Source organism: Lacerta agilis, chromosome 6, assembly GCF_009819535.1.
Source record: "Lacerta agilis isolate rLacAgi1 chromosome 6, rLacAgi1.pri, whole genome shotgun sequence".
In the NCBI taxonomy this organism is placed as follows: Eukaryota; Metazoa; Chordata; class Lepidosauria; order Squamata; family Lacertidae; genus Lacerta; species Lacerta agilis.
In genome coordinates this window covers 46928192-46953640 of record NC_046317.1, presented here as the reverse complement: position 1 = coordinate 46953640, position 25449 = coordinate 46928192, and the positions used below count along the sequence as shown (strand labels likewise).

The following is a 25449-nucleotide window of genomic DNA, read 5'->3' as shown; positions in this document are numbered from 1 at the left end:
GCCTGAAACGGTTGAAGCATTTGCTGACACCAGCAACTGACAAAAGTAGATGACTATGGTTTCCCAAATGAAAAAGCTTATGTGTCTGTCTGAGGACTATCGTGTGCTGGGATGGGTTTTCAGGTTTTTGCTGATGCTATTGTTTCCCTGCAGAAATCTTGCAACAAGAAACCTGAAAGTAACTATGGATACTAACAATACAAGTTGGGCCTGTCAGAAGTTGCTCAAAGCAATCCCGCTGTGAAGGAACACTTGATTGATTTGATTAAAAACTCGCTTCTCCCTACAACTAACCTCGGGCACACTTTGGTGTAGACCAAACTCCCCTCTGTTTTGGGGACTGTGGATTAGAACATCAGCAAATGTCACTTCATATGATGGTAATCAAAGGTGGTCCTGAGACTTCTTTTCCATTCGCTTTATAAGCCTGACTTTGGAGTCCACCAGATGTGCAAGAGGCACTTGTTGAGCCCGAGTGTGTGGAGAGCAGGGAAAAATGGGCTTTACTCAGGACTTTGAGGAGTGGCCTTTGGGCACTTGCAGGTGAGCGAAGGGAAGGCTCAAATTTTAGCTCATAAAAACTTGTCTTGTTGCAGGTGGACCTGTCCTCCCTTAACCAGGAACGTCTTTGTGACCCCCAGGAGCCCTCCGGGAGGAAACTGGGCGTCTCTATGGTCACTGCTGACGTCGGACTTGTCACTATGATTCGGCAGGGGATTCTGGCACTTCAGCTGCTGCCATCCAACTCCAGTGCAGGTTAGTTTAAAGGTCTTCCTGAAGGTGGGATTGCTAGGGAAAGCATGGAGGGGGGGGGAGTTGTGGAAGTTTCAAAGCCATCCGTTACATGTGAATTAGCCAAGGGAGCTGAGAGGAGCCTTAGCCTGGCTCTGCCCAAGAGTATACAAGACTGAAAAGGTGATCCACTTTTCGAGGGTTATCACATCATGAGGTTTTGAGTCCTAGCTTTTCTTTCTCTGAAAGTCAGGTTTGTTCCCACTACAGCAGACTTTACTGCTTGATCGTCTTGCCTCGGGCTGCTCCCTAGGTGCTATCTAAACAATGTGGCAAAACTTTTTATTACAGCTTTCAGTCTACCTGGGGAAAGGTAGAACTTTTCCTTTCTTTTTTCAGAAGTGTCACATGCATTTTGTGGGTCTTTCTTGGGATGATTTTTTAAAAACAGAATACCTCCTCTTGTGAATCTGAGGAAGCTACTGCATGCTTCCTCTAGAATTAAAGTAGCAATTCTCTAACCCCTATCCATCAATTGTATGTCTCCCTTGGGATTTAACTGTTAGATTCCTTTTAGAATGCCTGCCCTCTCCCATCTACTGCTAATATTTGTTTGTTTGCAGGGATTATCGTGATCACAGATGGTGTCACCAGTGTCCCAGATGTAGCAGTCTGTGAGACTCTGCTCAACCAACTGCGCAGTGGGACTGTGGCCTGTTCCTTTGTTCAGGTGCTGTGCAAGTGTGCTGGTGACAGGCACATTAGTTCTTTATTGTGCATGCACTGTGATCAGAGCTGACCCAGCCAGCCTTGGGGGGGGGGGGAACAAGACTGTTGCCTGTGGTGCCTAGCATTCCAGATATCTCCACCTTTGCTTCATAACTCTAGGCAACAGTTTCTTCTTGCATTTCTGGATTTACCTGCTTTCCCAATGCCTGCTAGGAGGTGAACTGGGACTTCTAGTAATGCTGGCTAGGAATCTGGCGGAAACACTTGTTCCAGATGGATTTTTGTGGCACACAATTGTATGATAGCTGAGGTTGAAATTCTATAATTGCGTACAATTCTATAATCCTTACCTAGGATTAAGTCCCAGTTGCAGTCCTGCAATTGCCTGCAGGTAGATCCCATTTGAAATACTGTATCTCGGGCTTGCTTTTTGAGCAGGCATGTGTAGGATTGCACACACCTAGCTACTGAAAAGAAAAGCCTAAGTAAGAAAACAGTGGTTTTTTTGGTCAACTCTTGATTTTTTAATATGCTGTTAATCTTACCAAATATATGGTACAACATGGGGAGACCAGTGCTTCCCACCCCCCCTAGAAAAATAGGTGCCGGTAATCACCATGAAGTTGTTACAGTAAGTGCCACACTTTTTAGCAAGGAGGGGAAAAGGGCGCTAGTCCTGTGTACCCTTGAGTACCCTCGGGGGGGGGCACTGAGCAGAGGGATTTCTGTTTGCTTACAAAAAAAAATCAAGAATGAATGGGGTGGTGGCCTGACAGCTAAGTAGATGTTGCTTACTAGGGCAGGACTGCGTCAAGGTTTAGACCTGCACAGACTCCCCAGATAACTTTGCAGGTGTGTCCATGAAGCTTCAACCTGATTGCCGCCTTGACGCTGCCGTGTCCCAGTAAGTGGCAGCGACACCAGTCTTGGAAGGGCAGTGGCACAGCACAGTTCCTCCACACCAGCCAGTCTTGGCACCAATTGTTCAGCCTATGTACTGTTGAAGAATGAGTTCACCTATACGCCTTTCTCCTGTGTCCTGGAGAACATTGTCTTGAACAATCTAGAAATTTGAACTTGTGCATTGCCTATTACCGAGGTAATAACACCTTCGGTTTTAAATACCAAAGTTTTTTTAAATTAAAAAAACCCCAACTACTCAGATGTGACAGGTGTCAGCACCTGAACTATCCTCCCTAAAGCAGTTCATATTTTAAGCAACCCACGAAATAAATTCCTAACCATTTAAAACAGCACCCTGTACCCTGTTGCAGGTGAATTAAAGGTAAAGGGACCCCTGACTGTTAGGTCCAGTTGCGGACGACTCTAGGGTTGCGGTGCTCATCTCGCTTTACTGGCTGAGGGACAGCTTCCGGGTCATGTGGCCAGCATGACTAAGCCGCTTCTGGCAAACCAGAGCAGCCCATGGAAACGCCGTTTACCTTCCCGCCAGAGCGGTACCTATTTATCTACTTGCACTTTTTTGGTGTGCTTTCGAACTGCTAGGTTGGCAGGAGCAGGGACCGAGCAACGGGAGCTCACCTCATCACAGGGATTCAAACTGCCAACCTTCTGATCGGCAAGCCCAAGAGGCTCAGTAGTTTAGACCACAGCGCCACAGTGCTAGACAGTTAAAATTTTATTCTCATGCCCAACTCCCTGGATCATTGCTCCAAGGTATCCACTAAGCAGGGGCCTATAGTACCTTACTTTTCAGGCCTTGGTCTAAAAGCAAGAAGAAATGCATACAGAAGGAGGTAGGAGTTGCAGTGACCATTGTGACATATAAAGCCATTCCTCTTCCTGTAATTTGGGCAGACAGGATGATTGCGTATATGTAGACTAATGTGAAATGGGCTTGATGAGAAAATTGCTTTGCATGTTGCAAATCGGTATACAGGAATGTGCTGTCATCTTCACTTCTGGAGCACAAAATGAAATAATTGCACGGGTTGAAGCTGTAGATTTTTTTTATTTTTTTTATTTTGCATTGTGCACCCTGCAGTTTGGTATACACTTTGGCAGGATGGGTTGAAATTGACTTCATTACAATATAGGTGGCAGGAGATGTTCCAGGGGGAAAGCGTCAGTGCTTGTATGTGATTTTCTTTCCCCAGGTGGGTGGCGTCTACTCTTACGATTGCAGTTTTGGTCACGTTCCCAATGTGGAGCTCATGAAGTTCATTGCCATGGCAACGTTTGGTACATACCTCTCCACATGTCCTGAGGTGGAGCCTTCTAGTTTGGACCTGAATGTCTACCACAAAGCTTTTCTGCTGTACTCCTTTCTGCGCAGCGGGGAATCACTGAACCCTGAGTATTACTGTGGTGAGCTTATTCTGCATGGAATTCAGAAATACTCCCCATCTTACCCATCCTGTCTTCACTAGTGCAAAAGGCCCAAGAACCTTGAACATGTTTGAGATGTGTGAATGCATAGTAGGCCACCTTTGCAAGATAGTGGGTGTGATGGATTTTGCATGAGATTGAAGGATGAATGAGCAGGACTATGGAAGCTCTCAGCTATTCTTTGCTTCATTTTAAAAAAACAGTTGGCCTAGAACCAAACAAAACAGCACAGTTTTGTTTCATAGACCTTTTTTCAGTTTCATACATTTATATACCACTTAATATTTAATATTATATATCCGTGTGTGTATAATAATAAAACCATAGATGTATCACATCTGAAATGCAACAGCACCATATAATATAGTGAAATCTTAGTAAAGCAGAAATGTAGCAGCACACTTTTAAAAACATCTTGAGGGAAACATGGACCAATGGTACCAAGTAGTATGGGAAACAGCCCTACTAGAAAAACTAACCAGTAACCTGAAACTGACACAGGGACAAACAGAAGAAGACACCTTCACCCCATTGTGGTTCCCCTTCATCACACACACAGCCCAACAAGACAATGACAAAAATCTACCGACAGCATACAAATCAATATGGCTAACCAGATCAAAAACACCCACCCACCCCACTCACACAGGAAACCAAAAAATCACCACAGCCAACCACAAATGAACGATCACATCCTACGCCAATCCCGACCTCTCACCGCCAAAGAAGCACAAGCGAACAACAGAGAACCTACACAAACAACGCTGTCACCAAACCCTACATATATTAAGGAAAATAGAAACACCGTCACCCCACCTCTTTCCCCCTTCTCTCCCTAATGTCTCAACAACCAAAACTGATTTGTAAAAATGTTACATGGGGGAAAAATACAAGAGAGACATTGCACACACTTTTGTAAATCAAGAATATCTTTATTAAAAAAACCATTTGGAAGAACAGAAAAAAAAAACATCTTGGATTGAGGAAAGCTTGTCAGAACAAATGAATCTTCATTTGAAGCTCATCAAATATGCCTGCCATACTGGGAGGGAAATCCAGAGGGTCAGTGCTATCACAGGGAACACCCGCTTCTGATAAATTATTAGATGACAATCTGTTGGTGACCAAGTTGTTGGCAGGCCCTCCACTAAATATCCTAAGGTTCAGCTGATGCATTACAGGAGTGTGTGTGTATGTGTGTGTATGTATGTATGTATGTATATATATATTTGTCCACATGCTCTGTATATTCATTTGGTCAGTCTCCCTCATTTCAGTGTGGTCCCATCCCCAGTAAGGTCAACTTAAGCCCATAATACATACTTGCCACCAGATCAGGTCTAATGGTGTTCCCTAATTGTCTCCCATTCAATTTTGATACCAAAAAATCTAAATTCCAAATAGAAATATTGGAGGGAAATAGAAAATTGTTATCAAAAATGTATAATTATATACTGGAATGGTATACCAAAGCTGAGGAGGTAAAAGAGGTCATGATAAAGTGAGCGATAGATCTGGGACATAACATACAGCTAGAAATGTGGGGAAAGTTGTGGAACCACCATATAAAATTTACGGCATGTACAATTCTGAAGGAGAACATAATGAAGATGATGTACCGTTGGTACTTGACACCAGTGAAATTAGCCAGAATGTATAAGAAAAGTAGTAAAAAATGCTGGAAATGTGATCTGAAAGAGGGTGATTTCTATCACATGTGGTGGATGTGTGATAGATAAGTTAGAGTTTATTGGGAGATAATATATAACAAGTTGAAGAAGATACTTCAATATTGTTGTTGTTGTTCAGTCGTTCAGTCGTGTCCGACTCTTCGTGACTTCAATATACTTTCCCAAAAAAACCTGAGGCGTTTTTGCTAGGTTTGGTAGGTGAGGAAATTAGAGGGAAGGATCAAAGATTTTTCTTATATGCCACCACAGCGGCTAGAATTTTATTGGCACAAAATTGGAAATTGAAAGATTTACCAACGGTAGATGATTGGAGAATGAAATTATTGGAGTATTCAGAACTAGCGAGATTGACTGCGAGGATAAGAAACCAGAGAGACCAACAGGTTCAAGCTGACTGGAGTAAATTTTTGAAATATTTAGAAGTCTGTAATTATGTAAATCACTAACAGGTGTGATGGAATACTTGCAACCTATTAGAAAGAATGATTAAAGATGAAGGTATTATAATATGGCAAATAGAATTTGGGATTTAAGGGAAAGCAGATGAATGATGGAACTTAAGAAAACTAAAGTAGAGAAGGAAGGAAGTCAGAAAACTCAGCAGAGTTTAGATATTATTGTTAAAATTATATCTGACAAATGTGTGTTAAGTTTTGTTTATTTTTGGAAAATAAAAATATATTTGTAATATATATATATATATATATATATATATATATATATATATATATATATATATATATATATATATATATATATTTTAAATTAGGAAAAGTATAGTTAATAAGTAGTCAACAATAACATTAAAATAACACTTGGAGAAGTAATGAGCTGCTTTTTAAATAGCTTGCTTGGGACTGGCCACTTCTCTATTAATCAGAAGCAGCTGTGGGGGAGCCCATGCTGTTTTTCTGTCAGAAATGCCTCTTCTTTCTCTCTCTCCTTTCCCCTCTACCCTCCTGAAGCTGCTACATGCCCATTTATGGTGCTTTACATAAAACTACTTTGTGTGTGTGTGTGTGTGTGTGTGGCGGGAGGGTGGGGTGCTGGGCAAATAGCAGTGTGGGAAAGGGTTAGCTCCTCCACTAATGCCATGGTCCACTCTAGTTCAGGGCTTCTCCATTCTGCTCCTTTTAAAGAAGAAAAGTGTGGTCAATTCTAAGCATATTTTAAGCATCCTACCAAGTACAGTTTGTCTCCGTCCTAGATTTCTAGCCTTAGCATTTCAGTTGTGTGGTTGACTCTTCGTAGTAGCTGCTGGAGGCCCTTGCAAACTGCCTTGGGACCTTCTGTTAAGGGCGGGAATGACTGGCATAATTGTCTACTGTCGTTGCAGTGTCCCAGCACAGGCTGTTCAATGAACACCTTGTTTCCGCAAGCAGCAACCCTGCCTTGGCTATGAGGCGGAAGAAGCATACGGAGAAGGAAGTACATGCTGATCTTATCAGTATCATCTCTGTCCGACTGCGAGAGGGTTATAGTATCCGCGAGGTCAACGTTACAAAAGGTGACTCCCGGTAATCTTACTCTGCTTTGTGAAGTGTGGCCAGTGTTCATCTGATGCCCACTCAGACAATACCCAGAACAGGTTCTGGGGGCCCAACGGAGTCCTCCAATCCCCTCAGTTTGGCCTTCAGGACTTTCCTCGGACCACATCCCTCTATAGCCTTGCATTGCACAGCTGAGTGTTTTTCAAGTTTTGCCTGGCTGGAATGTGTCTTTGGACTCTTGATTGTGCCTCCTGCTTACTGGGATGAAGGATAGGACGGGGGTTTGCGAATGTGTGTAGGAACTATCCTCCTGTACAAAGGTAAAATTTGCATTTGCCGCTTTTGCTTCTGTCCCCCACCCACCACTACTGTGTGATCCCTGGAAAGCTGCCCTGAAGGTAATATGGCCCTTGGACTGAAATCCCTAATCCAGAATATAGCTCAAGCCCACCACATACGGAGGCCATGCAGTGCATAGAAACTTCTTATTCCAGAGTCCCAGCACATTTTGAGCTGTGCGGCCAAGTATTCTTCAAGGGAATAGGTCAAGGTAATAGGAATAGGTCCAGTCGGGGACGACTGGGGTTGCAGCACTCATCTCATTTACTGGGCGAGCGAGCAGAGGTGTAGGAAGCCTCTTGGGCGCCCGGGGCGGCGTTGCCACGCGGAGGCACCCCCTGGGGGCGGGGCATCCTGACGCATGCGTTGTGACGTCACGACGCATGCGTCAGGACAGGCTGCACATGCCCAGAAATCCGGGCATGCGCAGTCTGTCCTGCTGGCACTGCTGTTCCAGCAGCGACCCACCGAGCGAGTGCCGGCTCCTGGGGCTTCCCCGTCCGTGCTACTTTAAAGCAGCATGGAGGGGGAAGCCCCAGGAGCAGGCGCTCGCTCGGCAGGTCGCTTGGTCGCCGCTGGAGCAGCAGCGCCGGCTGAGATGGACTACTCAGTCCATCCTGCCGGCGCTGCTGCTCCAGCGGCAACCCGCCGAGTGAGTGCCAGCTCCTGGGGCTTCCCTGTCCCTATCGCGCAGGGCAGCCCCATAGCGCCGCCAGCAGGCGGACCCCGGACAGGCCGCGGGGTGGAGCAGCTTCGCTCTGCGGCTTGCTTGGGGCCCTCCGGCAGGGCGGGGCTGCCCCAAGTGTCACCCCCCCTCCCCTGGAATCCGAGGCGGACCACCCCCTCGCAACGCCCGGGTGAGGGAGCCTGCGTACACCTTCCTGGGTCATGTGGTCAGCATGACTAAGCAGCTTCTTGAGTACCAGAGCAGCACACGGAAACACCATTTATCTTCCCACCAGAGCAGTACCTATTTATCTACTTGCACTTTGACGTGCTTTCAAACTGCTAGGTGGGCAGGAGCTGGGACCGAGCAACGGGAGCTCACCTCGTTGCAGGGATTCGAACTGCCAACCTTCTGATTGGCAAGCCCCTAGGCTCTGGGGTTTAGACCACAGCGCCACCCGCGTCCCTCTTCAAGGGAATACTTGCTGCCAAATGTAGCTGCATGAATTCAAGCATGCACAGCAGATAAGTGGGTGTTTCTGTCTTAGATTCAGAAACATGCAATTTGTCTCAAATGCACTGGGATGTTAGTCTGTTGAAATAATAAATATTATACTCTCCCTGTGTGGTCCATGGGGTCTAAAAACGAGATAGTTGCTATCATCTGGGGTGAATGAGCCAAGTAAAATTATTGACCATGTTACCTTTCATGGAAAAGCACTTTAATTGTGTTGTGTTTTAAAAAATAAAAAAAAGCTGAAAGGGTATAATACTGAAGAGAAAGTGGGCAACAAAAGCATGAAACAACTTGACAAATGCATCTTATTTTATGCAGAATAAAAGTAAGAGAGATTAAAATGAACGAGAAATTGTTTCCATTGCCAAGTGTCCCTATAATGAGAAGAAAACTGAGGCACCAAGTGCTTGCCTCCTGATCTTAGTCAGCTCTGTTAAAGGTCCTGAATCTGTGCCTCTTTGAGAAATGATGCATGTACATCCATCTCAAGGTGTAGTGCAGTGGGGGTGGGGGCAAGATGGGACGCTGACTATGACCCATTTTTCTCAATCTTACTGCATGCTTATAGGTGGCACTCATCTAGAAGTGAAGTTAGTTCTGTTGTGGAAGCACAATATGAGAATTGAATACTTGGCAGTGGCCCCATGGCCCTTGGACCCTTCTAAACGTAGCACATGGGTGGAAGTGACTATGGAGGGCAGCTATGACATTTTGCATGACATCAGCTGCACCATGCGGAAACCTATCAGCAGCCTGTACCGCACAACTGTGATACGCCGCTTCTGGAACACTTTGCAAAGGTAAGTCTGCTGGCGCCTGCCCCATTACTGGGGTGGTGGCCCTCCATATGTCCTTCCCAAAGGCGTCATGGGCAGTATGTTATCTTCTTTGAAGCTGTGTATTCATTCTTAAGGAGCAGTGCTTCTACTGCTGTTCTTAAATGTCACTGGTGGGTTGATGTTGTCTTTTCAGCATCAACCAAACAGATCAGATGCTGGTTCACCTCCAGTCGTTTGACAGTGTGCCAGAACACTTCACAATCCCTGAAAGCACTAGAAATGGAGTGCCTCTCTTCTACATTCCTCCAGGATCCACAACACCGGTATGCTGTTTGCTGTCTCTGATCCTTGACTGAGTTAATAGAGGCACAGCTCTTATATCTAATTTAGCTGCCTGCCTGCCAAACTCTTAGATTTGGCTGCCTTATGCTGATTTGCATGTCGAGGGGGAGAGGGAAGTATGGGTATTTTGTTTATCCTACTTTCAGGGGTGGACGATATTCTGCAGCAATTATGTTGTATCTCTTCGGTAGGGTACTGCATGAACCCGTTCAGTTCTACTGTGTCTAAATTCATACTGTTTCTAAGGTATTTCCTTCTGAGTTATCCCAAGCCAGCCTGTATAGATGTGTATTCTTTAAGACCATCAGTTAAAGATGGTGTGTGTGTGTGTGTGTGTGCGCGCTTGTGTAGGTTCTTGACAATATAAAATCATTGCTTCTTATGCAACAGCAGGTCGCAAGAAATAGATTTTATTAAAATGACTGTTGTAGGCGTAGGTTAATCCATCAAAACCTTGCAGAAGGAGTATCTAATCTGAATTCAAATACCAAACAAATGTTCTGGAAATCATCGGTTGACTAGGTAAATAATGCAGTTCTTGTTTGCCTGTCCTTTACTGTGCTGCTTGATGTGCTGTTCTGTGTAGCCTTTGTATTTGGCTACTGCATTAGGGCAAATTCCAAAAGATAAACCCTATTCCTCACAATCTTTTTAACCTTATTATTTGCAATAACTTTACAGCTAATTTCTGTTTGTTTGTTTTTAAATGCTCTTTTTCTTAATTTTTTATACAGTAAGCCCAGATCAATTGTACACAAATAAAAGGTAAAAAAAAATTGTAAAAACATATAACGAAACCAGAGCTTCAACCTAGCATGCATGATCACTTCTAACTGCAAAATAAATGTGCAATAGAGAGGAATGCAGGTCTGTGTAAGAACTCTCAGTGCAACACATTTGTCAAACCCCCAAACAACAGATGCCTGAGTAATAGGTCTAACCAAAAAGTTTTGTAAGGATCCAGGGGTCTTGCAGATATACCTTGACCCACCAGATAATGCAAAAAAGACCCCATGCGCATACAAAATTCTCTTTATTTTGCCTCACAACACACAATGACATTGTGTCAATTTTTCAGCTAATGCAATTAAGCATACCTTTGCCTACCAGCCTTGCATAGTGAAAGGGAAAATTGAAATAAGGGCAAGTCCTGGGTCAGGAAAAACTGGTTAAGAATATCCATGATTTCTTGGAGTATCCAGAGCCAGGAAGATAGTACCACAGGTCAAGATCACCACAAATGAAACATTGCGCCAGTTTTACTGCACCCCTTCCCAGTACAGCATAAACATAGTGTTACTCATGCAACCCAGTTTAAGCAAGATAATGTCCACCTGTATATTAGCTCCAGTGTGGTCTCTCTTAACTTTGCAGACACAAACTTCAATGGCATCTTTGACCGCACATCATTTCAAGCGTTTCCCTTGATTTCGGTTCCACCTCCCAAGCTCTGCATAGGCCCTTAGTCGTGCCACAAACCTGTATACAACACGGATATCAAACACTTGATGTCTTTGCCATCGTTAAGGCAGTGATTTTCAAATAATGTCAGACCTCTAGGGACTTCCCCTCAGCACTTTAACATCATACCGAGAGATGGAGCTTGGAGAAGTTGATTTCAGTTGTAACAAAGCCCATTTCTGCCACATTTTCAGGGTCACTTAATGGGTTGGCTATTGCTTTCATCTTTGCCAAGGACAGTTTTTGAGAAGGGTATAGCTCTGCCTTTGGGCCTATCTGGACGAATTGCAGTCAGAACCAATGCCACATCCAGATTGTCATTTACTAAATAAGATCATTGTTGGAGCTGGCATGAATCATAATAAAACTGAAGGTTTAGGATGTCCCTTCTACCCCATTCCTTGTTTGATACGTAATGATTTTGCTCACCAGGGGCCTCTGCCCTCGCTTAATAAAGCTATTAAGCAACTTTGCCATTGTCTAATAACTCCATCATCCAACCAGATGGGGAGCATCTGGAATAAGAACAAGAATCAAGGTAACAAAGATACTTTTACCGCTGAGATTCTCTCTAACCAGGTGAGATTGAGAACTCCATCTGTGTAAGTCGGTTTTGACATCTTTCACTAGGGAGTAATAATTTTTCCTTTTGAGTTGCTGAAGCTGTTAGATGATCCCTGTCCCCAGATACTTTAGGCACCTGAGCTGCAAAGCAAAACTGCAAGTGCTTTGTAGTTCATCAGCTAGCGGTATGTCTATACATAACATAACATACTTAACACAGTTCACTTCAAGACCAGTTGCAGAGTGAAAGGGGTCCAAGACTGTTTGGATCTCAGGTCAGACTTTGATCAGATCTTTCAGAAAGAGGAGGCTATTGTCAGCAAACAGGCTGAGTACATGCTGTCTGCCATTTACACCTAGGCCTTCCACATTGTTATTGTTGCATATTAAAATTAGTCAGAGTTTCCATAACCATAAACAGCAAGGGCAAAAGGGGGCATTCCTGTCAAGTGGCTCTGCAGAGGTAGAAGAAAGGAGAATCCAGGCTGTTTCCCCTCTTTGCCACTTGTGATTCAAAAACAGAGTTCCAAAGTTAACTTACTCAGCTGAAAGGGCTACTATATCCTGTCCGTTTCCTTGAACGCTACTTATGAGACTAACATCACCTATGTCTCTTGGTGTTGACTAATTCTGTCAAATTGAGAACCCCATAGATCAGTTACTGGTAGGTAGCCGTGTTGGTCTGCCATAGTCAAAACAAAATAAAAAATAGAAAAAATCCTTCCAGTAGCATCTTAGAGACCAACTAAGTTTGTTCTTGGTATGAGCATGCACACAAAAGCTCATACCAAGAACAAACTTAGTTGGTGCCCATAGATCAGGTCAGACATCTGCCTCTAAGGCACAAGCCCCTTTTGATCTGCCCCAATGTAATGGCCAAAAACAAGTTCAGTCAGGATGCCAAGGCCACAGACAAGTAAAGGCATCCTGATTAAGCAGTGCAAGCTAATCTTTATTTGATCTTCTTGAGGCCTCAAGGCAGCTGTCTTAAGTTTATGAGCCATTGTTCATTCACCTCTCATATTAATGCTAGCCATCTGTCTCCAAATGCCCTCTCTTCCAGCTTCCCCTATAGGTTTTACCTCACAGCCCATTCTTATTGTTCTGTTTATATGTAGCATTTTCATTGAGTAAGTACACTTGTTGATTTTCTGCACCATGCATTGACAATCTAGCTTGTTGTAGTTCATCTTGACTATTACATATATAATGTCAGGCCCTCATGTGGTCTGTCTTAGGTGAACACTCAGAGCTGCTCTTCTCATTGCTGGTTAAAACAAATTGGGTGCTAGATATTCTCTCAGTAGGAAATTTTGGGTGGTATTCTACTAACTATTTCCATCAGCACAAGGATTACAGTTAACTGAATGCGGCTTCTCCCTCTCCTCTCTGCACTTACACCCTGTCCCCTCCCCAAATCTGCTCCAGAGAGTTGGAGGAACCCTTAGGGAAGATTAGGGGGGAGGAGTGGGAGGTAGTTTCATTATGGCACCCAGGAACTGTGATGGCAGCAATTTGTGAGTTTGTCCTTGGTGTCTGTAACCTCTGATGAAGATGGTTTTGAACTGTTTGAGGGCAATGGCATAATTTGACCAACCTTGTGCTTAACCACCTAGCATGGCGGCTTTGGGGGGGGGGCAGAAAGTGCTGCACTCCACCACAGAACCAAAGGCAAAGGCACCAACAGAGTATTATTTCCCTCCTTTTTAGGTACTGTCGTTGCAGCACAGCAGCTCGGACTCCTGCCACTCACAGTTTGCAGCCTATTGGAAGCCCATTCTGTCTATGGATGCCAACTTCTGGCAGAGGTGGCTGCACATGCACCGCATCGTAATCCTCTTGGAGCATGACATGTATGTGCACGCTGGGTTGCTGTGTGTCTCATGGTTGGGGGAGCATGCATAGAGATAGCTGAAGTACCCTAGCCCCAGTGCAAATCTTGCTAACACCCACAGGTGGCTTAGCCTGTGGTGTTGCTTGTTCTTACTGATAGCATCCAAATGGCTGAGGGAGAGCTCTCACATGTGTGTTTTGCCCAAGGATAGAAGGATGAGGAACCAGCAGTATCCTGAACCATGAGTAGTAACCCTTTGATGTACTTCCCAGGCCAGTCCCAAAACATTTGCACACCCCAGGCAACAACGGCCGCTACAGCACTATTCAGTGCCGCATCTCGCACTCGGCGCTGACTTCCTTGCTGCGTGACTGGAGTAGCTTTGTGCTTGTGGAAGGCTACTCCTACGTCAAGCTCATGCGCAGGTAAGGCACGTAGTAAAGGGTTGGGGCGGCTGGGGATGAGACGTTGTATAAGGTCAGCGCCTTAGATTGGGGGTTAAGGTAGCTCCAGAGAAATAGTTGTCAGTGCTTGTGTTGATGCTTGTCCCACCTGCTGTTTGTCGTTCTCCATTCTGCAGTTCTGAGGATCAGCCTCCTTTTTCATTCTATGTGGTGCGGATCATTTCCAAAGCTCCCTGCATGGTCCTTCGTCTGGGGTTCCCCATTGGAACGCTTGCTAAGATCAGGAACAAAGTGAGTACTGGATTTCCTCGGGTTATAGTAAGCATTTAGCAAAACTGCAGGAAAATGCATTTACGCAGCAATAATCGGTTCAGTGAGTATTTTTTGGGGGGAGTAAATCCTTCAGCACTACCAAGCAGCAATATGTGCTCCTGTACAGTCAACAGCATCTGAAGTCCTCCTTGGGCTTCATAGACTAGAAGCCTTGTTTCTAGGCCTAAATAATAGTGCGGTTGGTGGGCAAAGCTAGCTGGAGGGCCCATCCTTCCCACTCTCCTCCAGTAATGCAACTCATCTCAAATTGGCTAGGCATATGGTATTTCTGGAACTGATCCAGGTCTTGATGGACATCTAAGAGGCAGGCTCTTTCTGGGCTGCTTTAAGTGGGGAATTCCCTCGTGGGGCTGATGTCTTAGTTTTTGGGACATCAGGTAACATTGCTGACAGAGACAGACCAGTATGCCTGGGGGATTTTGGAGCCAGAGTTGCAGCTTCTGCAGAGAGAACAGCAGGGCCCAAGGAGGTATGAGGGATTCAGGTTCCACAACAGCAGCTGTTCATATGTAAGGGGCAGCCAAACGTTCTGCTCCAGTGTTTGCGCCCATCTACTTCTCTCCCAACAGATAGTAGAAGAATTAAGAGATCGTATCCTTCAGCTGCGCTTCCCCCACAGAGTCCAGAGCAAAGAGGCAACGCCAAAAGTGAAGCGGAAGGCCCTTGGCAGCAGCTCCCCATCGAAATCACCTCCTGTGCCTGGGGCCCAGCCAACCCTCTCGGACAGGCCTTGCCTTATTGTGCTGCACAAGCCTCTGGAGAAGCTCCTGATTAGGTAACGGGGACAGGACATGCAGAACATTTGCTACCTTAGAGCTTCAGTAGGCCTGGAGCAGGCAGACCCTGGCATATGATTTGGCCACTGTGGAGGTTGTGAGTATCAGAAGTTGGACTGGATCCCAAAAGCCTTCAGGGGTAGCTAGCCTGGTGTTTGGGGCTACGGCTCCCATCACCTCTTCCCCCAGTCAGTACAGTATGCCCAATGGTCAGGAGTCATTGGAGTTGTAGTCCAAAACATCTGGAGGACGCCATTTTAACTACTTGTTGGTCTAGGACAGGCATAGGCAACCTTCGGCTCTCCAGATGTTTTGACCTACAACTCCCATGATCCCTAGCTAACAGGACCAGTGGTCAGGGATGATGGGAATTGTAGTCCGAAACATCTGGAGAGCCGAAGGTTGCCTATGCCTGGTCTAGGACTAGGTCAGCAAGCTACAGGGACCCGTCTTGCACCTACAAGGAAAAGCACAAGCAGGGTATGAGGACAGCAGTGCTCTCTCACTGTTGTGGTCCAGCAGTCGCTATGCAGAGGCATGCTGCCTCTGATCCTGTGGTTTAGTACTAAATAGCTGTTATCCTCCATTAATTTACCTCCATCAATTGTCTTTTGAAGCCAACCAGTTTTGTGGCCACATTTTGTGGCAGCAGATTATGTAACTTAATTGCCAGTTGTATAAAGGTACTGAATCTCCCGCCCTTCAGGCTTGGTGGAGAACACTGGGTTCTTTAACATAATGAGAGAGGGAGACTAGCCAGCTTGGGTTGTGGGAAGTTGACACCCTTCCTGATTAGGGCTGCAAAGGTTGCAGGCAGGTGTGGTAAACAAAGCAGAGTATGCTTTGTAATTCTGGGAATCTTTTCACTTTAAAAACATGTCGTCGTCCCCCAAGATAATTAATTTTTGGTGGGAAAGCTGAAATGTTCAATGGAAGTTGAGCATGAAAGGCTCATCGGATTAGGCTTCTGGGCTTGTTTTCAATCCTTCAAACAAACAAACAAAAACACCACTTCTGCTTTCCCATATTTGCCAATCCCTTTCCTACAGGTTCCACAGTCCTATTATCCATGCCTGCCCTCTCCTGTGTTATGCAATCTGTGGTTTTTACTTTTTAAAAAAACTCCAATTATTTGTGGAATTTAAGAAGCAGTGTTGATTATATGCCCCCCCCCCAAATAAAACCCCCCAAAGCCTACATAAATTCCTTAATTAAAACGGAAATGTTGTGCCTGCAGGAAATTCTCTTAATATATTGTGTGTTCTTTTGTGATGTCTTTGCCATTGTGTACACAAGCCTTTTTCTGCACACTAGGGTGGGCTTGTGTGGTGGACTTTGGGCTGAGAAGGCGCAGAGATGACTCACTGGTGTCTTAAAGGTGTTCTCCATGGGGTCAGTATGAACACGACAGCCTCACAGCTGTAGTCATGTTCACTTCCTCTCTCCGCTTCTTAGATATGAGAAGTTGCCCTCTGACTATCGTGTTCCATGCCTCCTGCCTCTGGAGAATCCCCCCATGTCCGGCCCTCTCACCATGGTGGCCAACCGCACAGCTTCTTCCACCCTGGCTTCCTTGTCTCGCTACTTCTACCACCAGCGCTGGATCTGGTGTGTGCAGTCGGGGCTGGTACCCACAGTGCCCATCACAGCCGTGGCGCAACTGCTGTCCACTCTCACAGAGTAAGTGCTGTTATAAGAATTTTAAGGTCTTATATATGTATATAATAAATGTTCATAAATGTACAAGGCTAACACATACTAAAGTATATAAACCACGTGTCTGAATAGTGCAGGAGAACAATCCCAAAGCCATTTTGACTCTTCCAAATTGACCTCAAATATTTCTCTGCAAGGAGAAAGGAAATGGGAAAAGCTTTCCCATTGTCCTTGGACTGTAGGGACTTACACCTCCCTGTAAATAAAGTCTGGAAAGTATCTGTTAAGCTGAGCACACTATCAATATGCGCGTAAGAGATTCAGGAACTATTTACCATCTCAAAGGAATGGCCAGGCTACCCAGAAATGGCAATCTGATAAGGCATTATCTAGATCAGTGTTTTTCAACCACTGTTCCGCGGCACACTAGTGTGCCGCGAGAGGTTGCCTGGTGTGCCGCGAAGACAGTGCCGCTCGGAGCAGGGAGCCGCCGCTCAGCCAAGCCCGCGCGCCATGGGTGGGAGAGGAGACGGCGAGCCGCTCGGAGCAGGGAGCCGCCGCTCAGCCAAGGGCGCTATAAATAGGCGAAACCCCCCCCCCCCAGCCAGCGAGCGAGGCCTGCCTGCTCGGCGGGCCCGATTTGCAGCGGGCGGGCAGGGCCCCCTGCTGCCCGCCGGCTGTGCGCAACAAGGCGGGCTTTCGCCGAGCGAGGCGGCGCTGGGCTGAAGGAAGCGCAGGGCAATGGCGCTCAGCACCCCCCGAGAGGCAGCCGGGCCTGCCCGAGCCCCCGAGCCCGCCGGCGGCGGCGGTGCCACAGCAGCACCAGGCGGAGGACGAGGCCAACCTCGACCCCGACCCGCAGCAGCAGCTGAGCGGCCTGGAGCCCGACGCCGGCAAGGGGATCCCGCTGCACTCGCCGTGGACCTTCTGGATCAACAAGTGAGTGCGGGGCCGCCGGCACACCAGGTAGGGAAGGCGAGCGGCAGCGGCAGGAGGAGGAGGAGGAGGAGGAGGAGGAGCTTGCAGCTTGGTGCTCGCCTCTCCTGCGCCGGTAGGGTGGTAAAAGGCGCGCTTGAATGAGGGGGCTGCGACAGGGGTGGACAGCGTAGGACAGCGAATTAATTCCCTTCTCCGCCAAGGGCAACGAAAAGGGGGGGGGTGTTCTCCAGCCCCACCGATTGCTTCACTAGCCTTAACCCACCCAGAGCTGCTGCTTAAAAAGGGGTATTGCTATTTTCTTTGCATCAGAGGACACTGCAGTCCACATGCTTTATGACTGTATTAAAAAAACCAAGGCATAAGTTGAGGCAAATACCTAGCCATAATCATTTACCAAATATCAGAGAGGGGCCGTGCCACCCCAAGGCCTCTTTTATCAGCTAAACAGTTTCTGTCTTTCCCTGCTTAGTTTCGAGACTGCTTACTGTTGTTTTTCCCAGTCATTCTTCCTAGTCTACATATGCATTCCATGCACTCCGCTGTATTCCACTTGTAGCCCAATGGATGCTTGCTCCCATCATAGGGCTCAGTACACTCGGTGGGCAGCACCGGTTGACCATCTTTAATCTCTGCTTTGTGCGGGCTAAACATACAGGCTCCCTGACACAAGGCAAGTGTGAAAGACAAGGCAGTCAGGCTCAAGAGGATTTTCATCTTGGTTTTTCAGTGAGTTGCTGGCAAATTCTTATTGGGGCGTGCAGGAAAGAGCTCTGGTGTCCCTCAGGTAGTCTTCTCCTCAGTCCCAACCCCACAGGTAAATTTGAGATACTGCAGTGATGGACAAGTTTTTGAAAAGAAAAGAACTGGACTCTGAACAAAATTTGGAGCCAGATGAGAGCCCAGGTATGAGTGGGGATCAAAAGAAAGCAAAGATGGTTGGCTCATGCAAATTCTCTGGCACAAGGCAATATAGCGAAAGCTATATTTCATTTGGATTTACTTTCACCGGAGATGCAAACCAACCAACTCCACTGTGTGTGGTGTGTGGTGAAAAGCTAGCTAACAGTGCTATGGTCCCAAGCAAACTTAAACGCCATCTCCAAACGAAACACCCTTCGCTTCAAAACAAGAATGCGGACTATTTTGTTCGCCTGCGTGAAAACATGGAGAAACAGGCAACTTTCATGAGAAAAACCGCAAAGGTAAATGAAAGAGCTCTTAAAGCTAGCTATCAAGTTGCTGAACTTATAGCCAAGTCAAAAAAGTCGCACACTGTGGCAGAGGCATTAATACTTCCCGCCTGCAAAGCTATGGTAGAGGAGATGCTCGGACCTGAAGCAGCTAAGGAAATAGCCAAAGTCCCTCTCTCAGACAACACAATTTCCAGACGTATTAGTGACATGTCTGCAGACATCGAAAGTGTGGTTTTGGAAAAGATCCGTATCAGTGAGAAATTTGCATTGCAACTTGACGAGTCTACTGATATCAGTGGACATGCACAACTCTTGGCCAATGTGCGTTTTGTTGATGGTGATGCAATTAGAGAAAACTACTTTTTTTGCAAGGCATTGCCAGAAAAAACAACAGGAGAAGAAATTTTTCGGGTCACATCAGAATACCTTGAACAAGGAGGAATTAAGTGGGAAAACTGCACAAGTGTCTGCACCGATGGAGCTGCAGCCATGGTCGGGCGCACCAAAGGCTTTGTAAGCAGAGTGAAGGAAATAAATCCAGATGTGATTGTTACGCATTGTTTTTTACACCGTGAGGCCCTCGTAGCCAAGACTTTACCAGCAGACCTAGTTCAAGTGTTGGATGATGTTGTGCGCATGGTAAACTTTATAAAGTCACGACCCGTGAAAAGTCGCATATTTGCAGCTTTGTGTGAGGAGATGGGAGCGAAGCATAAAACCTTGCTGTATCATACGGAGGTCCGGTGGTTGTCGCGTGGCAAGGTCTTGGTTCGTGTGTATGAGCTGCGGGAGGAACTTAAAGTGTTTCTGACAAATGAGAGGTCAGATTACGCAAAGCTGCTTGCAAGTGATGAGTGGTGTGCAAGGCTGGCATACCTGGCAGATATATTTCATCATCTGAATGAACTGAACACACGACTGCAAGGCCGAAATGAAAACCTGCTTACAAGTACAGATAAAATAAATGGATTCCGTTCAAAGGTGCAACTCTGGCATCAACACGTGGAAAGTGGCAATCTTGAAATGTTCACACTCACCAAGCAATGGCAAGGTGTTCACACTGCTGCACTGTGTGAGATAATAGTTAAACATTTAAAAACTCTTGAGGAGAAGTTGTCATTTTATTTCTCTTCAGTCTCCACTGAATGCCTTGACTGGGTTAGGGACCCTTATAGCTCAGCATCAGTTGGTGGAAAGGAGCAGGAGGAACTAACTTTACAGGAGCAGGAGGAACTAACTGAACTGAGACAAAATCGTGGTTTCAAGCTAAGATTTGCTGATCTACCTTTGGACAGTTTTTGGTTGGATACTGCCAAGGAGTTCCCCCTTCTGGCAAACAAAGCTATTTTGACATTGCTCCCATTTTCCACTACATATCTGTGTGAGATGAGCTTTTCAAGCATGATTGCTATAAAAACTAAATACAGAGAGAGACTGAGAGCTGTTGATGAAGAGCTACGTGTGTGTCTTTCTTCGATTCCAGCCAGAATATCAGCTTTGTGTTCAGCCAAACAGACCCAGGTTGCGCACTGAATAAAGTATTTTATAATTTTTCATATTTCTGTTTATTTGCTTTCTGTTGGAAGCCGCCCAGAGTGGCTGGGGAAATCCAGCCAGATGGGCGGGGTACAAATAATAAATATTATTATTATTATTATTACTTACTATTTCATAATAAAGTAATTATAAAATACTTTCTTTGTGTTTATTTGATTCCTATTCAAGAGAATTACTTTATATATAGTCAATATAGGCACAGAGTTAAATTTTTTAACATTTTCTAATGGTGGTGTGCCTCGAGATTTTTTTCATGAAACAAGTGTGCCTTTGCCCAAAAAAGGTTGAAAAACACTGATCTAGATAACCTGGCAGACAGGAGATAAACAACACACTCAGATTTCTGTGGACTGCCTCTTCTGTGATGTATGTATGATGTTTCTGGGGGTGGTCTTGGACTCCAGGGCAGGCAATTTTAATGTCTATATAAGGGCAGGCACACCTTGGTTCTGGGTCCTTCCCCTGCTCTCCTATGTGTGGGGGGAGTACCCTGTTGCAAAGATCAGGCTTACTAGCTGCTTTGCTTCTCAGTATTCTCTGGTTGGTCTCTAGTTACAGGTAGGTAGCCGTGTTGGTTTGCCATAGTCAAAAAAAAAAATTCCTCCCAGTAGCACCTTAGTGTTAATTCTTACAACATTAGAGACCAACTAAGTTTGTCTCTAAGGTGCTACTGGAAGGATTTTTTTTTTTTTTTGGTTGGTCTGTTATTTTCTCCTGCTGATGGAGAACCTACAAAGAGCAGATTTTGTTTATAACAGTGCCCATCTCATTGCAAAAGCTGAATTGGAGCCCACCCAAATAGCTGTGGAGGTCGGTTGTTCTACTTAGGTTATTTCTGCCAGGCTAGATGGGTGTGACTGAACTCTTGATGATTGGAGGGGGGGTTGCATTATTTTGAGAGAGACTATGAAGTGTTGGAGTGTGAGGCATACACAGGTGAGGGTGTTGTAAGAACCTGGTAACCTGCCATAGTTTTCCTCTGGGATGTGCAGGGTTCGTCTGTCCGAGGGCTTTCACTTTGCGTCCAGCGGCGATGGAATTATCAGTATGGTGCTGGAGTTGCCCATGAAGGTAAACATGGTTTGCTCTTCCCCTTTGGTTTGACACCCTTCCTCTTGCCTCCCATGTTGCCACATCATCGTGCTGATCTCAATCTGGGTGGCAAGGGGTGGATGCAGAGACACCTGTTGCCAGGGCTAATGCACCTGTGTTAACTCCCTAACCCTGACATGTCCAAACCTATTTTATGTGCCATTCTCTCAGGGGTTTTCCTGTTGGTCCTGTTTACAAGGGTGGCTGCCCCGTGACCTGCAGGCCACATCTGGCCCACCCTCTACCCTGAGATTTTCATGGTGCTTCAAGGCCCCCCAAATTTGTCATTAAAAACATGGACTGCTTCTGTGGGCCATGATGCCATGGCCCTCAGCCCCCAAAAGGTTAGTCCAGGCTTCCTCAAACTCGGCCCTCCAGATGTTTTTGGCCTACAACTCCCATGATCCCTAGCTAGCAGGACCAGTGGTCAGGAATGATGGGAATTGTAGTCTCAGAACATCTGGAGGGCCAAGTTTGAGGAAGCCTGGGCTAGTGCATCCATAATAAAGAAGGTCAGCAGGTGCAAATGACATGCGGGGTGACGCTTCTCCCACATCCTCTGTGGAAGGGAATGAGTAGTTTCCCAATTTTATAGCCCAGGGAGGGTGAGAGAGTTCTCCTGATAAGATTTGCCTGATGAACGTCCTCCCAGTCCAGCCCCCCCTCCATGGAAAGCCAAAACCAAAAGAAACCTGGAGCCCAGGGTGTGTGTGGGCTGGGCCAGATGTCGGCAAGTTGTACTGCTTGGCTGCTTCTCTCCTAGCCTCAGATGTGCCTTAGGAGAGAAGTGATGCAGCAGCAGGATAGACTCACGTAGGTTGTTCTTCCACAGAGTGACTCCTCAAGAGAGAGCGGCAGTGAGAAGCACAGCTGCATTGTCCAATACGTGCTGTTCCCTCCACATTCCACTTCAACCAAAGACAGGTGAGGGTAAGGGATCGCCAGCCCTGGGGTGATGGAAGAAGTCCTGCCACTACAGACAGCTTGCAGGAACAAGGACTTCTGGGTGCAGCTGGAGGGTCCCCAGGAGACATCAGGGGTGTGGGTTAAACTTCCAGATATCAAACATCACCCTTTGCTTCTGGTTGGGAGTGCCTGGGTGTCCTTCCTACTTAGACAAGTTGCAAACATCACGTTGTGAGAGCTCAAAGACTTTCTCTGCTAAGTGCCTTGCTGGCACCCCAGATTGTGCTCCCCAAAATAAGTACAGTGGTACCTCGAGTTACAAACGCTTCAGGTTACAAACTCCGCTAACCTGGAAGAGTTACATCGAGTTGAGAACTTTGCCCCAGGATGAGAACGGAAATCGTGTGCCGGCAGCAAGAGGCCCCATTAGCGAAAGCACACCTCTAGTTAAGAACGGACCTCCGGAACGAATTAATTTCGTAACTAGAGGTACCACTGTATGTATGCGTGAACACTGCCCCAGTCTATCGGGGCTGGAAGCCAGCTCTTCCAAGGCCTTTATTGGCAGTGCTTGTCCAGAAACCAGAGTTCTCCAAAGTACATGTAAAGAATCAGGGGAAAGAATCGCCGGCTCTGTTGTAATTGGAAGTTGATTAGCTTGCCTCAGTTTCCCTTTGCACAGCACTCCATGGCTTATAGTTTTCCAGCAAAAATGTGGGGGTGGAAGTCAGCTGAACAGAATAAGAATGCATAACAGCTGCACAACAAGTACATAGCAGGATGTGCCACACCACTGAGTGTTCCCTTGGTGTGGTATTTCTTGTATTAATACCTCATAGCTCCAAGGCTACGTAGGCTTTAAAAATCTTTGAGGCGTAATTGCTTTTCATGTCAAAGAATGTGGAAGTGGCCTCCTTTTTGTGGGTGCCTAGGATCCAGAGAGAGCTGGGAAACTTGTGAAGCATTTACGTTGATGAGGCATTCTGAGTAGTGCAGACTCCATGCGTCTATCCTTAATGTTAAAAGATTATTCCATCTGAGTGTATAGCTCCCTTTCGGTTACCTAGGAAGAAAACCTTTGTCAGCCCTTCGCAAGGCCCATTTATGCCCCTTAAGAACAGAAGAGCTCTGAGGGATCAGGCCAAAGGCCATCCTGTTCTTACAGTGACCAACCAGATGCCCATGGGAAAGCACACAAGGGCAGTAGTGCCCACCCCACTTCTGGTTCCCCGCAACTGCTACTCAGTGACATACCACGTCTGGCACTGGAAGCAGAACACAGCCATTGTGGCTAGTAGCATCACAAGACAGGCTAAATGATGACTTTGCTTATGCGCAGTGGCCTGGCCAGGTATGCTCATCAGATGATGGGAAAGACTAGTCCCTGGACAATTCAGTACTTTGGGGATTCAGGCAAATAATAAGCAGAAGCAAGGGAAGTGTGAGGAGAACTCACTGATGCTCAAGCCATGCTTATAATGTTTCGCTTGCTCTCCAGTTTCTCCACAGATGATGACAACGATACAGAGGTGGAAGCTATTGAGGTGGACATGGAGCTGAACCTTGTTACAGAGTGCTGGGTGGAGCCACAAAGTGGCTGTGTGAATAGTGCATCAGACAGCTGGCGGCACTTACATGGCCTGTCTTACCAGAAAATTCCCAAAGCGGTACGTCCCTTTGGTGGTGAGGGAAAGGGAAGGCAACCTCTGGGACCATTACCTTGCAGGGACCGTGACTGACAGCTGGTATTTCCTGGCTTTTGGCCTTGGGGGCCAGAATGGGGGCTGTCCAAATGCTTTATAGGTGAGGAGCCTCTGTCATGATCTACTGTATCCAGCCACCATTATTGTTTGTTGTGAAGACACCACCTGCTCCTCCTTAGGGAGGAGTTGCTTTTCCCCCGCTAGGATTTTTCTCATCAAATAATTATCTGAACATGAATTTTACTCCCATTGGAGTATATATGGACAAGATTTGTATACCTGGTCCAAGTTTATCCTTGGCATCTCTGTGTCTTAACGGAGTGGTATTTCTGAAATGGTAAAGTCTTTGTGTTGCCAAGCCCTGTGTCTTACTTCAGATCCCTCTTCCAGCTTTACCCTCGAGATCTAATGTGCATCCATACCATGCTTGCCTTTGAGTATATCAGCCAGCTGTGCCAGAACAAGGACTGGGTCTTCCCAGCATGTGATCCAAGGCCCTCTACTGCCGAAGGTGATTCTCCTAGCATGTGCTTTCTGGGCATTTTGAGATGGGGCTGTTCCTGTGGCTTGACAGAGATTATACTCCTTATTTTTTGCTATAGGTTGTGGTGCTGGAAGCGGCTCCCGGGTACATGAAATTCCATTCCAGTTTGACCTCATCAAGCTATTGCCAAAGTGCCAGCAGATTGAAATGTCCTTCCTGATGCTGACAGGAGGTATGTCAACTTACGCCTGAAACTTTTGCACATTTCTCCATGGGAAGGTCATGGCCAGGGCTCAGTGCTTCTTGTCTCCAGAATAGCCAAAGCGCGTTAACAAAGAGTGCCCCTGGGCAATGCTGGCTATGTTTGCCTTTCTTCTGAATTACCACAGTCTACACTTCTGCGTTTGTAAACCACTTTGTGCAATTAAATAAAGGTAAAAGGACCCCTGACCATCAGGTCCAGTCGTGTCTGACTCTGGGGTTGTGGCGCTCATCTTGCGTTACTGGCCGAGGGAGCCGGCGTACAGCTTCTGGGTCATGTGGCCAGCATGACAAAGCCGCTTCTGGCAAACCAGAGCAGCGCATGGAAACGCCGTTTACCTTCCCACCTGAGCAGTACCTATTTATCTACTTGCACTTTTGATGTGCTTTTGAACTGCTAGGTGGGCAGGAGCTGGGATCGAGCAACGGGCGCTCACCCCGTCGTGGGGATTTGAACCGCCGACCTTCTGATCAGCAAGCCCTAGGCTCTGTGGTTTAACCCACAGCGCCACCCGCGTCCCACATATATGTATGACACAACATAATAATATGTATAGTTATATACACTTATATACAGTGAGGGGAACAAGTATTTGATCCCCTGCTAAATTTGCCCGTTTGCCCTCTGACAAAGAAATGACCAGTCCATAAT

General features: G+C 46.3%; 1 protein-coding gene across 4 annotated transcripts in view; it reads left to right on the top strand.

The window, feature by feature from the left end:
* SZT2 (SZT2 subunit of KICSTOR complex) overlaps window positions 1-25449 on the top strand; it is an 82654-nt gene that overhangs the window by 11536 nt on the left and 45669 nt on the right. For 3 of the 4 annotated variants that reach the window (XM_033152371.1, XM_033152372.1, XM_033152373.1), the window contains exons 6-21: window positions 597-756; window positions 1356-1462; window positions 3579-3789; window positions 6838-7008; window positions 9082-9313; window positions 9486-9615; window positions 13370-13512; window positions 13766-13918; window positions 14074-14188; window positions 14800-15005; window positions 16462-16686; window positions 21344-21422; window positions 22276-22367; window positions 23848-24016; window positions 24443-24563; window positions 24655-24768. In XM_033152371.1, coding sequence (XP_033008262.1) covers window positions 597-756; window positions 1356-1462; window positions 3579-3789; window positions 6838-7008; window positions 9082-9313; window positions 9486-9615; window positions 13370-13512; window positions 13766-13918; window positions 14074-14188; window positions 14800-15005; window positions 16462-16686; window positions 21344-21422; window positions 22276-22367; window positions 23848-24016; window positions 24443-24563; window positions 24655-24768 — 2428 coding nt within the window. The remainder of the gene's footprint in view (window positions 1-596; window positions 757-1355; window positions 1463-3578; window positions 3790-6837; window positions 7009-9081; window positions 9314-9485; window positions 9616-13369; window positions 13513-13765; window positions 13919-14073; window positions 14189-14799; window positions 15006-16461; window positions 16687-21343; window positions 21423-22275; window positions 22368-23847; window positions 24017-24442; window positions 24564-24654; window positions 24769-25449) is intronic. The other variant, XM_033152375.1, reaches the window with a different exon arrangement.